The sequence below is a fragment of the Vicugna pacos genome, chromosome 1 (assembly GCF_048564905.1).
Source record: "Vicugna pacos chromosome 1, VicPac4, whole genome shotgun sequence".
Taxonomy (NCBI): Eukaryota; Metazoa; Chordata; class Mammalia; order Artiodactyla; family Camelidae; genus Vicugna; species Vicugna pacos.
Window position 1 is genome coordinate 32515164 of NC_132987.1, and position 17758 is coordinate 32532921.

At 39.1% G+C, this 17758-nt stretch overlaps 1 protein-coding gene across 11 annotated transcripts in view; it reads right to left on the reverse strand.

The window, feature by feature from the left end:
• Positions 1–17758, reverse strand: part of VEPH1 (ventricular zone expressed PH domain containing 1) — a 269370-nt gene that overhangs the window by 83821 nt on the left and 167791 nt on the right. For all 11 annotated transcript variants that reach the window (XM_072959777.1, XM_072959772.1, XM_072959740.1 and 8 more), the window contains exon 12: positions 16148–16265. In XM_072959777.1, coding sequence (XP_072815878.1) covers positions 16148–16265 — 118 coding nt within the window. The remainder of the gene's footprint in view (positions 1–16147; positions 16266–17758) is intronic.

Genomic DNA, 17758 nt, shown 5'->3' on the forward strand with positions numbered 1-17758 from the left:
GAAATACAGCTTTATAATCACAAACCAAGAATACTTAGCTATTTGGCAGCAAGAGTCAATGTAGTGTTCCAAAAGATGTGTTTGTCTGAATCCTCAACAGCTGCAAAGGCAAATTTACTCAACTCTTCAGAACATATTTCCACTGCCTGGAACATACTTTACCTCCACTCTCTATATTCGAATCTTCAGTTAGTCAAAACCCAATCATCTTATGTTTCAACTCAAACATTGCTTCCTCTGGGAGATCTTCCCCAAACCCAGACCCAAGTGAGTCAGCCTGCTATATGTTCTCATAGCACTCAGAGTGTTTCTTTATCAGGCATCATCATTGGCAGGTGGTTATTGGGTTTTACCTCATTAATGTCTTTCTTTCCCATTCAACAGAAAGCTCTTTTTTTGTTCACTGTTGTTACACCAGGCATCTAACATAGTGCCTGGCAAGTAGTACGTAGTCTATACATATTTGTGGAATGAATGGATTCATTTAACATTGAAGTAGCATGTGTATGATTACACATTACCAGAGAATTCGATGATCCATTATGATGACAGAAGTTTAGATGTTGAACTGAAGAATTTCATTTGTTTTACCAACTCCACAAGATTCAATCTTCAAATTCAAGTGAAAGCATCTTACTTATATACATTTATGCTCAATTTTCAGAGCACCTTGAAAGTCATGAAAGTTGTTCTATCACTGTGTAATCTGGACATCACCTCTTTGACCACAGGACACAAGTTATCCTTCCCATCCTACCATCTTTTTAAATATAGGTCAAATAACTGATGATTTCTAATGTAGGTCAGACAGGGGGTTTGCCCACCTTGACAGCACTGTCAGGTTAAGAATGATGAAATGTATAGTTTTTATAAACAAAGTCCTATTAAAGTTAACTTGGTGTTTTTCCTTTCTTGTCTGATGACTAGTTAGTTGGACGGTCCATTGTCAATCCTGAATTAAGGCTAATAACTGGAACAACATATGAAATATATTGTTAGATAGGGACCGGGTTATGATGAAGAGAGAATAGGGAGTGAGTGACTTGGGGGTTGGTGCACAAGCATTTAAGTGGTCAGGAAAGAGCATGGACATTCGAGGTGACATCTGAGCTGAGGTATCAGTGATGAGAAGTGTCTCCTATTTTCTGGGACACTTCATGGTGGCTTGGATGATGCATAGTAGAGGGCAGGGAAAGCAGAAACTTAAGAATCATTGACAATCAGTTTGAAGAAAATTATCTCAGTGTTCAGCTTTGATTTACTAGGAGTCATCTGATGTAGACCTTTCTTAAAGCTAGTTACTCTGTGTAAACTTAAATTTGCCATCAACACAGGGCTTGCTTTCTTTGTGTGTCAGCTAAACACATAGGACACCATGTCTTCCCCAAGTGCTATTCAACCTAGAGGACAGGGACAGTTTGCTCACAGTATGCTCCCAGTGTTGGCCTGGGCCAGGGTTTCCATGAATGACTACTAATACATGCTGTTGAGTTATGAAGGGCGCAGCAGCCAGTCTGGGAAGAGGAGGGGAAGGACCAAGAGGAGATGAAAGAGAAAACAAACAAACTAACTAAAAAAACCAAGAAAATACCCAAGCCAAATTTTTTTTCTAAAACATCCATCTCCCATGCTTTTGAATTAGAAAAAAACATGCTAATCTAATTGTAATGTTCAAAGATTTTTTGAATAAGATTTCAGAAGAGTTAGATTTAACTACTATTTTCTGACCATCAAAAAGCAAACAATAATAGCTCCTACCTGTCAGCTTTACAAAGCTGTTGAGAGATGAAAAATCAAAATAAAGAAATTAATGTGAGGACACTATGTCAGTAGAAAAGAACTCCCCCACCCTCTGCTCCCTATTCTCATTAAAGAATTTACTTCACCAATTGTAACCACATTGCTTTCTTGCCTTGGTTTTAGTGGTAAGGTGATTTAATATAACTCAATGTTATTTAGTAACAGTATGTTTTTTTCCAGTCTTAGTTTTTCATATTTACTCAAAGAGACATTTGAAATAGTCATGATATCTGAGTTGATTTGAAATCATGATTGGTTTAAGTAATATTTAAGTACATAGATCCTTCTGGATCTGACATAGGGAATTAGTTACAAGTTCTTCTAAATGTAGATCTGAATCTCCTCAAGGCAGGTCCAAATGTTTCACCTGAAGTGTATGTGACAAAAGCCATATTTGACCAAATAGCTGAAGGAATTGTTTGAGACATGGAGTGGCTGGGATAGCATACCCACAGACCCCTATGCCCATAACAACCGTGAGAGACTCCAGACAGAATGACAGGCTTACTTGAGAAAGAAAGGATGAAGAATGGTGGAGAAATGCTGCTAAGTAAAGACTTTTCATTGTAGTCCAGGGAAAGTGGGTCCCAGGGGAAAAGCCCATGGAAAGGGTTTTAGGAAGGAATGTTAGCAGCACTTTAAACTAGCTGCATATTAGGGCCCCAATTTAGGCATCACAGTTAGCTTCAGATAATTCATAAACGTCAGGCTATTTGTAGCCATAAGATTGATTTTAAAATAGTTTCAAAAGGCAAAAAAAGAAAGACTTAAATTTTTTTTCCAGCAGCAATTCCATGTCCAAAAAACAATTTCTTATAATTATGTCTAGCATATGCGTGACCCGCCATGTGTCCTTTAATAGGTCTATTGCCCATAGCATGTCCTTGTAAGCAATAATTCTCATATCGTATCACGACCTCTTGAAGGTCAATCAGGGAACTAATTCTTTTTAAGGATGATCATATTTCACTCGAGAAATAACATGTGTTATGAGACTATGAGGGAATAATCATGCGCATATAGGGTATTTAAATATTTTCTCACTTGCCAGTTAACACATTATTTCATTCATAGAACCACAATTTGGCTAAGACATTCTCTACTGACCTGAATCTGTTCCTTTTTAAAATTATCAGTTGGCTGAAAAAACTATGGAATATTAAACTGAATTCTCTAGTGCAACTGGAACCCAAACTATTACCATAGTTCTTCTGAAGCCCCATTAGAAAGGATTTTTATCAACTTAAAAGTCTTTTGGAATGTTAATACAAATGTTTATACATTAATTGTATTCCTTTTTGTGCACCAAGAGTTGAAAAGATTTTATGTTAATAAAAGATGAAATTTGAAGGTGTTGGTCTTAACATAAAGTTGGTGAATAAGAATGAAATAATATCAGATACAGATACTTTAAAGCAATAAAGAATGTTCCTCTGTTAATCTACCAACCATATCCAATCCAACACATACTTTTGAGCACAAATAAGGTGCAAGGCACTGTGTTTGCATCTCAGGGAGTCAAAAAGCCCAACTCGGATGGAACTTGAATTTATCATCTTGTGGGGAGATAAAGGATTTTACAAACTCTACAACTCAATATAGAGTTTGGCAAGTGCCACAAGAGAAGTAAAAGCCAAGATTACAGAACTCAAAGAAAGGAAATTCTATTTCTAACTGGGAGAGGATGATATGAAACCTGGGCCCCCACTGAAGAAGGGAGAAAGGATCTTCTAGGAAGAGTGAGGAGAAGGCCTGAGGTGACAAGAAGGACATGTGAGGGAAGGCACATGAAAAGAAAAACGCTTAAAGAAGCTGGAAGAATCAACAAACTCAGAAGCAAGTTCATAAAGCTGTTGCTTTGATCAAAGTCATGGGCTGAAGATGGAGGGTCTGCAGGCAATTCAAGATTTTTTGGTGTAAGATCCCAGTTATCAAACAGTCATGGGAGGTCATATTGGACTTCATTTGAAAAGTATTCTGCAAACCAGAAATAGACTCATAAACACAGAAAACAAACTATGGTTACCAAAGGAAAAAGTGGGGCAGAGAGATAAATCAGAAGTTTGGGATTAACAGATACACACTATTATATATAAAATAGTAAACAACAAGGACCTAATATATAGCACAGGGAACTATATTCAAAATCTTGTAATAAGCTATAATGGAAAAGAACCTGAAAATATACATATATATGTATAATATATATATATATATATATATATATATATCTGAATCACTTTGCTGTACACCTGAAGCTAATATTGTAAATCAACTATACTTTAATAAAAAATGAAATAAAATAAAGCTCTTCTGAAGCCCCCTTAGAAAGGACTTTGCTTTTCTTAAGGACTAAGGAGAGGGGTAGAGCCTGTGAAGGTCTAGCCAGCACAGGCATGAAGCCTCATAGACCCAAGATGGGACCAGCTATGGATCAGGCATGGTCCCAGCAGGAAACAGAGGGCAGATCAAGCTGGGTAATTGAAAGGAGTTAATAAAGGGGCTGTTACATAGATACGGGCAAGGAGTAGGAAAAGCACTATAGTACTCTGAAGCCAGGAACCATGGGGAGGCATAACATCCCTCTCTGGTTGGAAAGGAAAGAAGAGAGAAGAGTTAGGACCCAGAGGGAGACCTGTATGCAGAGTACTGCTTGACAGGACCTGTGGCCTTGGGCAGGGACAGTCAACCTGAGGTGATCAAGTATCGAGGGAATTGGGAATAAGCAAGCCGACCTCCCTCTACTCCCTCCCTCTGACCTCTCCTGCCAGAATGTACCTGAAAGTCAGCGGTAAGGAGATTGGAACATCCTGGAGTGACACCTATTCTATACTGGGTGTAGGAAGCAGGAAAGCTTCCTGGAGTAGATGTCTGAGCTGAATTCTGAAGGGCAAGGAGTAGTGATGAAGGTGAAGGGAGGAAGCATATTCTGAAAAATAAAATCACATGCAAAGGGCTGAGGCTGAGAGCGGGGGCATGAAATGCATTCTAGGAACTGTCACTCATTCAATGTGATGGAAATCTGGTGGGACTTGGAGAGGAAGAAATGAGTGTGAGATTCAAGGAGAGACCAATCCAAAAGTCCTTTGGCATCATGCAAAGTGGAAGCTAATGCTTTGTAATGTAACATAATGAAAACTAATTTCTGTAGTCATACAACTCTTATCTCAAGAGCACAAGTTCAATAATGCAAGGTCTCCATCTTGTTTTAAGATTTGTTGCAATTGTGAATGTATCCGTAGTCAATTATAATTTAAACATAGTGTGTTGAATGCCATGTTTACTCCTTACTATGATGAATCATACAGGGCTGTACCAAAGACTTTCTCTGGTATAGGCCATAGTTTATGGGACAGGGCAATGACTTTGGAGCCAGACCTCAGTTGAAGTCCAGAATCTGCTACATAACAGCTGACTGATCTTGTGCGAATTATTTAACTTCACTGAGCTTCAGTTTTCTCCCCTTTAGAGTTGTCATGCTTAACAACAGGGCTGCTATGAATGGCTATGCAGGTTGTTCACTGGATAAGAGCACTTAGCCAAGGGTGAGTAAGGGCTGAAATTCAGCCTGAATTTTGCTGTTTAAGTCATACATCCCCAAATGGACATCATAAAGGCACCCAAAAATGCTGTAAGGGTTAACAGTGGCCTTACTTAACTAAGTCTTGGTACATACTAAGGGATCAACAAATAGTAGCTACTATCATTACAATCATGACCATGATCATGAACATAAAATCATCATCATCTTTTACTGTGATGATGAACAGGTGGTTGTTTTTTTTTTAAATAAATACCATGTCCTAATGGCTTTAGGATAAAACCAGTCTCCCTCCCTCCAATTAAGATTATAATGGAACTTGTATGGAAGTGTTAGGAATAGAGAGAATTCAGAGTAGGATGGGAAATCCTTTTAAGGTTCCAGGACTGCCAGCTTTGAACTTGAGATGTGACAGGCAATTCAAAGAGTCCCAAAAGGGAGGTGAACTCTTCTGTTTTTGAGTGATCGATCCATTTATTCACCAAGGCTGCCATTTTCAAGCAAATCCAATAATGGATTGGGCTGCCTTGGGAGAGTTTTCCACATCATTGGTGGTTGCTCTCTTTTCTTCCAGACGTTCTGTTTGTTCTTAGGACAGAAGATGGTGACTCCTATCCCTGCCCATAACTACTAATCACACTGTACACCGCTTCCATCCAGATTCAAAAATTTCTTATACTGTGTGCTTTTTGGCTTATGCAACTTTTTTCTTGAAAGTATTGCACTGTGCACAAATAATTATGACTGTCATGAATATAATTTGTGATATCTGATTTCTTAGATATTCTTTCCTGATTATTAAAGACAAATACCTTCAACAGAAAGCATTTTCTGGAAGAAAAATGTAAATCTCAAATATATAGTTTTAAAATAAGAACTGAGGAAAAGCATGTCTTTCAAAAAAATTTCCCTTGAAATCACTGCTTCTGGGAACCACAACTCCTACAGAGTCTGTAGGGAATTTCTTTGTATGTATTGAGAGTCTCAAATTTACTTCAATTCCCTTCCATGGTTTTACTGACTTTCTTGTGTGTGTGCTGGTTCTAATAAAGCCAACTCTGATTACAGAGGAAATGCTTAAAGAAATATTAAGTGAGGAGGAGCCATATTTAGTAGCCTGTCTGTGGATCCTGAAATCATTAAGGACTGTAATGAATGGTATGTTTCATATGAATATCCAGGCAGTGTTTTGGGGGGTCATACTTCCTTATCAGTAGTGAATAAACAATGAGGCATAATCCAGCATTGATATTGCAATATCTTATAAGATGTGTGGGGTCTATAATAGGACAAATTCAATTTGACAGCTGCCCTTTAAGGATACTTTGATGTGTGACTGAAATGGCTTCCTTTCTCAATAATTTCACATCCATCAAAACACAGTCTGCTTTCTAGGCTTCCTAATTAATTGTTGAAATAGTAATCTAAAAAACGCCTCAGAACTATTATTTTATAAACCTGTAGAGCAATGTTTTCCAAACTGTGTTCTGAGGGCCACCTACATTGAAATTACTTGCTGGCTTGTTAAAATGCACATTCTAGGGCACCACCCCAAACCTAATGAATCATAATTTTGGGGTAGGGTGAGGGGGCCTGCATTTTTAACAGGATCCCCAGGTGATTCTAATTTAGCTCAATAACTTCTAGGAAATGATAATAGCTTCATGTTAGATGACAGTACTAGGTCATATAATATCCAAGATAGTAAAACTATAAAAGCAATAGTGGGAAGAAAATTGTCATGACCTTTCTATAAAATTCAAGACTAGGACAGCAGTATGAGATCATATGTGTGTCCTTTGCTTAAGTTAACAGAGTTGTAGAAAAAAAATGCTCAGAATCAATGTTTGTGGGATTTGGCTCATTTATTGTTTCATCAATGAAACAAAAGTTCTAAGGCCACTTGGCAAGAAGGCAACCTGTTTAGTAGTTCTGAGCAGTAAGTATGGTCACCTTTGTGCCTTTATGGGAAACTATCAAAGGGGACTGGCCCAGACTTGCCCACTAATGAGTGATAGGGACCAGTGGGAAAAGAGCAGAAATGGTGGAAAGGAATGGAGAGAACTGCTCAATCTTAGACTTGAACTTTAAATAAGAAAGGGGTCCACACTCATTTCCCACGTTGGTCCTGTGTTGTCATCCCATTAATACGATCTCATGGGTAGGTACTGTGGGCAACACCTGGCTATAGGGTTTTAGATAGTTTTAAAAGTCGAGTGCTTTCCCACACTGCTTGAACATTGTAGAAGTTTCCTTAAATGAGGAAAAACAGATCTGACATCCTTGTACCAGCTCTGTGATAAGGAGGGTCATCTTGTCTGGGCTGTACAAGTTGAGCTTGTGTTAGCCATTGTCCCACCTGCACAGACATCCTTGGTATTTAAGAGTCTTCCAAGGTGTGTCTACACTGCCTTTGTGAAATTATTTAATACAAGTTCCATCTGCTGTAGTTCAACACTTAGTCTCAAATCTTTTGCCAATAAATACAAGTTTTACAGTGTCTGCATTGGAAGCTTATCTATAACATACACATCATGACATTTGACATACATACACACACACAATGCCTCATTCTCTGTTAAATAAAATGATCTCTCATAGTACTTTTGAAAAGAACTTATTTAAGAAACTACTGCTTATGTGAAGAATAATTTGGCACAAAAGGCACACCGCAAATGCCACCATTTGAATACTTTTTTTCTCTTAAAATGAATCACTGTGAATTCATTAATTTGTTTTTTGTCATCACTTGCTTAAGAAAAATTTTGCTAAAAATTTTCTGAGAAGATACAGAATTGGTTGTTCACTTATTTGGTAAATATGTATTGAGTATCTATTGTGTGCTATGGATTGAGGATAGATGGATGAGAGGTGTTCCCTCCAAAGAAATAGTTTATTGGAGGAAACAGACATGAATCAAATATTCACACACAACCCCTCCCTTAAAAAACCCAAAACAACAACAAAAACAAGATGACAGGTGTAACAAATGTTATAAGGAGAGGTCCGAAGTGCTTTGAGGACCTTAGCATCAGTCAGGAGGTTATAGAAAGCTTCCCTGAGGCAGTGAATCTGAGTTATAATAGGAAGGCTAAGATCTACATTAATGAGGTGATTGGAAAAGGGCACCCCTAGCAGAAGAACAGCAGATACAAAAGCCTGGTGGCAGGAAGAAGTGTGGTGAGTATAGGAAACTGAAAAGAGGTCCTTCTGGCCAGAGCAGAGAGGAGCAGACAGTATGGGGTACAAGAGGAGGCTGAAGAGGCTGGGAGAGATCATTGCATGTGAGGCTGTCAGGAGTATGATGTGGAGTTTGGGGAGCCACTGTAAGGTGCTTTGCAGGGGGTGGTCCCATCAGATTTGTGCTTTGAAGAGGACATTCTGGCTGCAGATCTCTGAGGGAGATCTGAAGGTCCAAGTAGCTGAGTCAGGAGACTATTGCCATTATTTTAGGTAAGAAGTGATGGTAGTTTGCTCTAGGGTGATGGAGGGAGGTAGACAGAGTTGAGAGTAATTGAGAAGGTAAAATCCAGAATACTAGATGAGAGATTAGATAGGCGTGAGGGAGAGGACATTCATTCTGAGTTGATGAAACAGAATGAATGATGATGTATTTATTGAGATGGGGAATGCTGGAAGAAAATCAAATGTTTTTTAGGGGCAAGGGTGGGGCATTTACAAGTTTTAATTTAAATAAACTGAGGTTGAGATGACTTAAAAAAAAAGTTGTAAGTTGCCAATAGCACTTTATTTTTTCTCTTCAACATCTTGTTCTGCAGTTGAGATTTGAAGCACCAAGCAGGTGATGGGAGAAGTAAATCTAGAGTTCAGAGGAGGAGTCTGGACTGCAGATACACATTTGGGAGTTGTCTCATGGAAGCGGTTATGGAAGCTATGGAACCAGTGGAGACTGACCAGGGAGAGAGTTACAGTGAAGGCAAGTGAGATGCTCTAACAGTGAAGAGCCGGATAGAGAAAGGTGGGCCTGGAAAGGAGGCTGAGAAGGAGCACTAAGAGTAGGAGGGAGAGCAGAGGTGTGATTTGTCATGGAAGCTAAAGGCAGAAATGTTTGAAGGAGGAGCAATTGGCCAACAGAATTGAATGCTGCTAAAAGGCAAGTGACACAAGAACTGAAATATAGCCAGTACTTGGGACCTGCACGACCTTAATGACCACAGACATAATGGGTTTAGAAGCCAGAATACAGAGGGTTGAGTCAGGAGGAGGAGGAGGCAGGAAATACAGAGTGAGTAGTGACAACTCTTTTGGCTTTCAAGAGGAGGCAGAGAGGCAGTAGGTGGAGGCAAAGGAGATTTAAGTCAGTTCAGTGGATTTAAAAGCCAATGGTTACTGGGGGCGGGAGGGGGGTATAAATTGGGAGTTTGAGATTTTCAGATACTGACTACTATAAACAAAATGGATTAAAAAACAAGGTCCTACTGCATAGCACAGGGAACTATATTCAATACCTTTTAATGGTCTATAATGAAAATGAATATGAAAAGGAGTATGTGTATATATATGTATAAATGAATCACTATGCTGTATCCAGAAATTAACACAACATTGTAAATCGACTATACTTCAATTGAAAAAAAAAGCCAACGGGAGTTTAAATGAAGAAGGGAAAATTCTATTTAAGAGAAAAAAGGAAGAGTAATCTATGCTATGCAGTTTCTGAGAAGGTTGGAAGGATGAGACCCAAGGCAAAATATGACCACCCCACTGAAATATTTGATGACTTCATTCTCAGTAGCTGCTAAAAGCACTTGTATGTCTTTTGTATCAGTGAGCTTGTGGCTGAAAACAAATTTCATTCCTCATGTATTTGTATAGGTCAATAAAAAATTAGATTTACTCCAAAAGATGGTGATTAGAACTCTTTTAAAATCTATTAAATGCTTTATTTTAAGAAGCTATGTAAAAATTCTTTAAATCGATGTCTTTTAAATGTGTGTAGTGATAGACTGATTTACTCACTCTAGTCTGCCTTTCTAAAGTGTGCTTCTCCTCCTCCATATATTGGACTGTCTCATCTTTTATTCTCCAAGTACAAAAGGACACATTTCAATGCCTGATTTGTTTGTGGGTAACCACGGAGTGACTCATGCTTTGCTGCACGTATACTTTCCCCTTTCAAGATAAGACTGTTGTTGACCCAATATGGAGCAGCAGAAGAACTAGGATAGTGATGCTGTCGGAAAAATAGAAACTAACCCCTGAATGGTGTTGGGTACTGATCTTAGCTTATTTCTCATCGAGGCTCACAGGTTATTAGCAAGTTTACTATGGATTCTATGTGTATGTGTGTATTGAAACCTTTTAGTAAAATATTAAAATTGGGTACCCATATGGAATTGGAACCTTGTAAACAGCAATGTTTTCTTATAAAGTTTACTTCACAAAAGTTGCTATTTCAAGGTTTCAGTTTAGTAAGCTCTTTTTTTTAAACTGTAAGAAAGAATTAGATTTTACAGCTGCATTTCAAAACAAATCCTATTTCTTCCATAGTCATCCCATCACTTTACGTGATCCATGAATTATTCAATCATCCATCTATATGCCAAAAACTTGTTAAATGCTACCATGTTCCAGGTAATGCATGGTTCTTCCTTCTCTAGCTTACTGTCTAGTGGGGAAAATTGATGGCAATGGGCTGTGTATACTACAGAAGGTGTGGGCAGAGAATGGAAAGGACAGAGAGGAGTTTATTCTGTCAAGTGTGGTGTGTCCATGTATGCCAGTGTGTCTGCAGGTATCTGTGTGAAAGAGAGAGAGAGACAGAGAGAGAGAGAGAGAAAGGGAGAGAGAGAATATGAGTGTGTGGGAAATCTTAACAGAGAGGCACAGAACAGAGAGACAGGAAGAGGGGAAAAGGAAAAAAATTTCAGGATAATAACGTCTCTGAATTGATGGGTGCGTATTTGTTTTGTCATTAAGTAATTTAAAGTATTTTTGAACAAAAACAGGCTGGGGTTCAGTTTCATGTACTCAGTCCATATTCAGCAGTCACTGGCAGTATATACATGTGAAGATGGAACATTATCCTGCCCAAGCACTGCACTGTTTTGGGGGCTCCAACCGCATTTAACATGGATGGCAACATTCTTGCATAGTGTGGTAGGAGAGAAGGCATCATAAGACAAACCCAGCCACCATACAAATCCAAAGTGGGTTTTCTTTTATCACCCTTAAAGTTCTGCAAAAAGCTGGCACTGAAATCACACGGAAAAGTTTCATGTTAATGGACCTACAAGGCTATTTATGTCTTACGAGTTGGTCCTCAGAGGTATTTTGGTCCATTTTCATGCTGGCGTCTGGAGTGGAAAGCCATCTAGCCCATGCTGAAGGGGCCCACCAAAGGAGAATCACACTGTTACCAGTTCCTAGTGTCTGAAGAAAATCTGACAGAGGTCTTTCTTATCCCGGTATCACCCTGAAACCATCTCTATTTGCCCATGTGATATAATAGACAGTGTGCTCTTATAGCACAAATATTTGAAATTGAATTCTAAAAGGGAATCTTTTCAGAAGGCTATCTGAAAAAAATTTTTTTTTCATTCTCTTTTGTAACCTAAGGAGACCTCCTAAGGACAATCACATTCAATATCTAAGTATCTAGTGACTAAGAGTATTCACACTGGCAAGCTCTCAGAGCTACAGAGGAAGACACAAGTGCCAAAACTGAGCTGTCTCTGAATTGTTTTCTGTGGGGAGTAAGAACAAAGGCATCCCATGTGTCTCAAAAGACAAGACTGAAAGTCACGATTTAGTTCCTCTTCCTCCTTTTAATAAATGCGACTGACTAGAAAGCCAGATGTGTTCCAGGATGGTCCAGCTGACTAACTCTTACTGTTAACGTGTACTAGCAGTTCCGAGACACAAGGATGACTGATAAAGGGGATTTGTTTTGTTTTCCAGAAATAGGTTTTGTTCTGTTCGATCTACTTGCTCAATCTCTAGTCTCTCATTCATGTGGAGTAATGCGATTGGCAATAACACCACCAGGCAAGTCTCTGAAGATTTTTGAGTTATTTCAGTGATTTTTTAAAATCTTCTGCTCTGTACTTTCATAAAATGATTATCGGAAACTGAATCAGCAGTTGGAGGGATTGGAAAGAGTGTCTTTGTAACTGTTCCCCACGTGTAATCATTTCCCACACGTTATCATATCAAATACCCCTGCTCTTAAGCAGATTAAATCACTGGAGTGGTAGATCACTCCTCAGTCTTTCCAACATATTATGACATTATGGAATAATTTTTCTTGTTATTTTCAATATTCTATGTCTTTTAACTTGGATTTGCCCTAGAGATCGAATTTTCAGGTTCAGGAATTAACGTGGATTAAAATCCTAGCTTTGCCACTTAGTAGCTATATGACTTTGGAAAAACTACTTAACTTCTCTGTGTTTCAGTTTCCTGGTCTGTAAAATGGACTCAATAGTGGTAAGAAAATGAGAAAAATGCATGTAAAACTTGGCACATAGTTAGCATATAAATACTAGCAATTATAATAATTTTAGGACCTTTATATTGTTCTAGTACTCAGTTTCCTCTGACTTCATTTGCACCTAACTGGACAAAAAGATTTTATTGACTACCAGGTAGTAAACGCCTCTGAATTTCTATGTGTTAATGGTGGAGCTAGTGGGAAAGTGACTGGGAATTGGTAGGGTCATGTGACTTTGACTGGAGGAGGGGAATGGACTTAAAGTGACCAGGGAAGCCAGCTGATTTGCTGTTAATTTCTGGTGTCCCATAGTTTGGTCAACATATTATTAAGAAGGATTTATATTTCAGGATGTCTTTCCTGATGTCTGATTGAAATTTTCTAATTGCATCATGTTTTGTTCGCGATTTATGGAGACACTAGCATTTTTTAAAATATATTAGAACAATGAACACTTGACAACAATTATTGCATCATGTATCAATACCTTAAAAAAAAACTTTCAAATCTGATTTCTTCAGCCTTTTGTCCTAGACTCCATTCCTACCTCTTCAGACACTCTCCTCCCTGAGGCTGACAAGGGATCTGGGCCCTGCCGGGGTGCTAACAAAACCAGAACAGTAACAAGACTTGGGCACAGTACATGTCAGGCGCTAAGACAATCAGGGAAGCAGACTTTATTGTATAGCTAGTGACTTCTCTCAAGGAGGAAAGACACACTAACCTCTGCTTAACAAGATTCAAAATGCCCTGAGGATGGTATAGTGATGATTTGGTATAATTAACACATAATCACAATCTTAAAATACCTTATTTTAATATTCAAGGTATATTTGACTTTTCCATTTCTAAATATTATTCATTCATTGACTCACTCAACAAGTATTTATTACATGCTAAAAACACACAAGGAAGTATGCTAGACTCTTCCATATATGCCTTCTGGACCTCACTGGACAATAAATCCTTTCAAAGCAGAGGTATTGTATCATATTCAACAAACACAACAAACATGTATTTCACAAATGAAATTGGGATGCAAATACTATGCTAGTTTTGCATAACCAAGTAACAGAATATTTATTTCTATGTCTTGATCATCTTTAAACTTATAATTCAAGCAGAAAATGAATGCAAATATCATCCCTATGAATAATATATGTGTCAGCAGTATGTCAGACCTTTCATATAGACGAAATATTTAATTTATATGCTATATAAAAATAAGAAAATGAGATCAACAACCTATATAAACTTATCAGGGAGTCAAGAGTTTTGGTGAAAATAATGGTTTAAAACAAGATTTCTCTCAGACTCAAATACCCTTTCATGGAGCAAGAGGAAATGAGCAAAGAAATCCAAGCAGACTGAAGTTTTCCACGCCAAACATTTTGATTCAATATGTTCTGCTATAAAATATTTGGCCTTGTTTGAATTTTTATTGCTATATGTTCTCAGTCTATATTTAACTGTAAGAAACACAAGTAAGAACGAGCAAATGTGCAAAATGTTCTTTTCAAGTGCACGGCAGTGAATTTGAGAAAACATATATTAAAGGAACACTTTGTGTTTTTAACTTGCAGCCCTTTTTCCGAGCCTCTCTTGGCCAGATACAATTCCATGTTTATTGAACTAAGGACTCAGCTTACTTGGAATGAAAATTCTTAAGCACCTCTCAGAGCCACCTCAGATAAGTACCTTGTTTTGCCACAATTTCCAGTAAAGTTTCTTTTATGGTCTGTCTTTTTCACAGGTGATATAAGGTCTAATTAGAAAGTCTCATAATGAAGACATTCAATTCCCCAGTTTCTTCTTTGCTTAAATTAACTTTTTAAAAATTAGGGTGTTCAGCCTGGCATCAACTCAAGCCTTATCTGAAACCAGCCAGCAATCTGTGCCTCATGTAGGCTGCAGTCCTTAGCTGCCAGCTTCTTCTACTCATACCTTCTCTGTAGGGTGATACATTTTAATTGGTGCCTCTCTGTGAGCCCCTCACATCTCCATGTGGCCAAATAAACATATATATGTGTGTGTGTGTGTGTGTGTGTGTGTGTATATATATATATTTTTTTTTTGGATTCAACCTCATCCTGTTGGCTGAGCAGGAGGATAGACTTGCCACAATGGTGATCTTTAAGATGCACAAAATCCCCAAATTCAAGGAACGGGGGCAGGTGGTATCATCAACGGCTCTCTAGAGGATGGCTTGTCTACAAAGTGGCTTGTGTTCAACAGTGTTTTGACACCATCTTTGGTTTAAACTGCAGTTCCTGAGCAGCGTCTGTGTTGAGATGGAGAACTCCATGCTTTCTCAGAGGGCACATGAGTGATGAAATATTCTGTTCCCAAGAGCAGCGGAACTTTTTGAATATTAGACTTATTATCAACCTATTTCTACTGGTCAGACTGGAGCAAGTGTAAACAGGAAGCAGAATGGAGAAATGGTTAAGAGCGTGGGCTCTGGAGTCAGATTGGGTTCAAATCCTGCCACTGTTAACTTATTACCTGTGTGACCTCAGGTAGTTCCCAGAATGCTCTATGCCTCGGTTTATTTTAATCAGTAAAATAGAGATAACATGGGAACTAGCCTTATAAGTTTACTGTAGTGGGGAGCGTATAGCTCAGTCATAGAGTGCATGCTTGGCATGCACAAGGTCCTGGGTTCAATCCCCAGTACCTCCACTTAAAAAAAAAGTTTATAGCAAAGGTTAAATGAGATATCTGACATGTTTAGCATAGGGCTTCACTCATATTCACTTACAATCATTACTTCTCGGCAATGTTAGTGGACCAAGTTCCTTGGGCAGCAGAAAGGAAGGAGGAGGGTGAATAACCCTCCTATAAGGTCATTCTTAAATAATTCCTTACTCTTTAAATGTCTCACTTGTAACTCAGTTCAAAAATCAAGCGAAATTGTAAGGGGGGACTATGAGACGAAGGGGTCTGTGCAACCATTCACTCATTTAGTGTGATCTCATTTCTTTGGGGCTCTTAACAGAATGCTTGTTTTTCTCTAACCCTCAGGGTCATCTGGGTTGAAATAAAGAATGTTTCAGGGCAAATTGGCCAGTACCACTTTCTTGATAGCCACATAGATGTAAGGCACTGTTTCTCTTGTTTTTTTTTCTGGTTTATGTTTCTCTCCCTTTCAACATCTTCCTTTTTTCTCACTCTCACTTAGGCACACCTTTCTCAGCACAGCGCAGAGGTGATCAGGGATACCTTTGAACATTATTCCAACTTAGGATGTTTATGCCAGAAGAAATCCAACCAGGAGGGTGGGGCTTGTGGATCCCCATAAATCCCAGGAGCACAAAGGATTCTTAGCAGCCTGGGGGAGAGGGGGCTCTTACCTGTTGCTTTCTCGGGGTTGTTGCACATGAAGCATTGCCATGCTCCTGCTGCTTCGCTGAAGCCAAACACATCAAAGAACCTCACTTCTTCCAGATGGAGCTGTACCTGGTCCAGATCCTGTTTCAGGAACACAAAGCACAAAGAACATAAGCTGGCCTGCCTGCTGCATAGCATTCTGAGACTGGGTAAAGGGTATGTGAGAGCAGGATGGCCAGGGTTCAACCTCAGTGTTAAGCACTTGGAGGGAGCACTGAGAAAACCTCTCTCGGTTCAGCTTGCAAAAGAGTAGCCAGCTCACTCTCCCAAGGGAGTGCTCTTAAATGCAGCGGGCAGTGAGCATGGGCCCCAGGGCTGGGCGTTGGGTTGTGGGGAAATGAGAAGTCAGAGCCTGAAGTGGCCCAGAATTTTCTTGTATCTAATGGCAGCTCCCAAATTTTTAAAGCCAAGGGACAGTAGGGTTGAAAGGAATGCTTCTGGGGCTTTGCTTTTATTTACACTTTACATAAAATTAAGAATCAATTATTCATATCAAAACATTATTTTTATTAGGTTGGCTTTGCAGGGGACTGATGGAAAATGTGCGGGAGGGTTTAATCCCTCTGCTCGTGGCTCTGTTTTAATTTCATGCTTTATCTTGAAAGTGGATGCAAAATTTGCATTCTGTTCCAAAATATAGCTCTATTGGTTTCAATGGAAAATAATGTCTTAAATTAGTTATCAGTAAATTAATTAATTTTTCCCCTCTAAATGATGGAGTAGAACTGACACACCGAGAAAATCGCCCCATTTCACGTGCCCTGTGGCATCCTGCCAATGTGTTCCTGTTCAAGAGGCAGAAGAGAGAGATTCCATTACACTGTAAATGGATGGAAAACTATTAGCCTAACCAAATTAAAAAGCTCTACTGTCCTCCAGAGGCTCTCCTATTATGCAAATGGCTTATAGCCTCTGCAACAGGGTGGCCAGAACTGCACTATTAAAAAGTTGCTTTCCTAAGAGAGATTTAATGTCTTTGCTAGCCTTGCATGTGCCCAGCTGATTCTGTTTGTCCTCTGCCCAGTTGTGATTTTATTTCCTTTCCTCTGGTCCACACACTCATCTACCCATGGAAACAGCTCTTAGTATGCCCAAGAGCCAGGGATAGAGGCACTGTTTGCACTGCTTATGGTGGATCTAAAATACAGAATGATACGTGCTTGCCCAGATCTTCTCCAAAGTTCCTATTTCCAAGGTCTGCCTTTCTTGATAAAGGTGAGAAGTTTGCTAAACTCTATTCTCCCTGAAAGCAGAAACTTACCTGTGTTCACAAGTTGTATCCCTAGAGTCTAGTTCAACATCAAGAATGGATTAAAATCGGGCAGAGGCAAGATGGCGGAGTAGAAGGACGCTCGTAAGTCACCCTCTCCCACAAATACACCAAGACCCATATCTACAGACCCACTCGGCCAACCAGAGCACCTGCAGAACTCCGACAGAACATCGCCCTCTTCAAAAGATAAAGACACCAAAAATCTGGTAGGAGAAAAGGAAAAAAGAAAGAACAAAAGGCAAAGCAGCGCGGGATGGGTCCTGCGGGGAGGGAGCGGCAAAGGAGGACTGGCGCTCGCTCG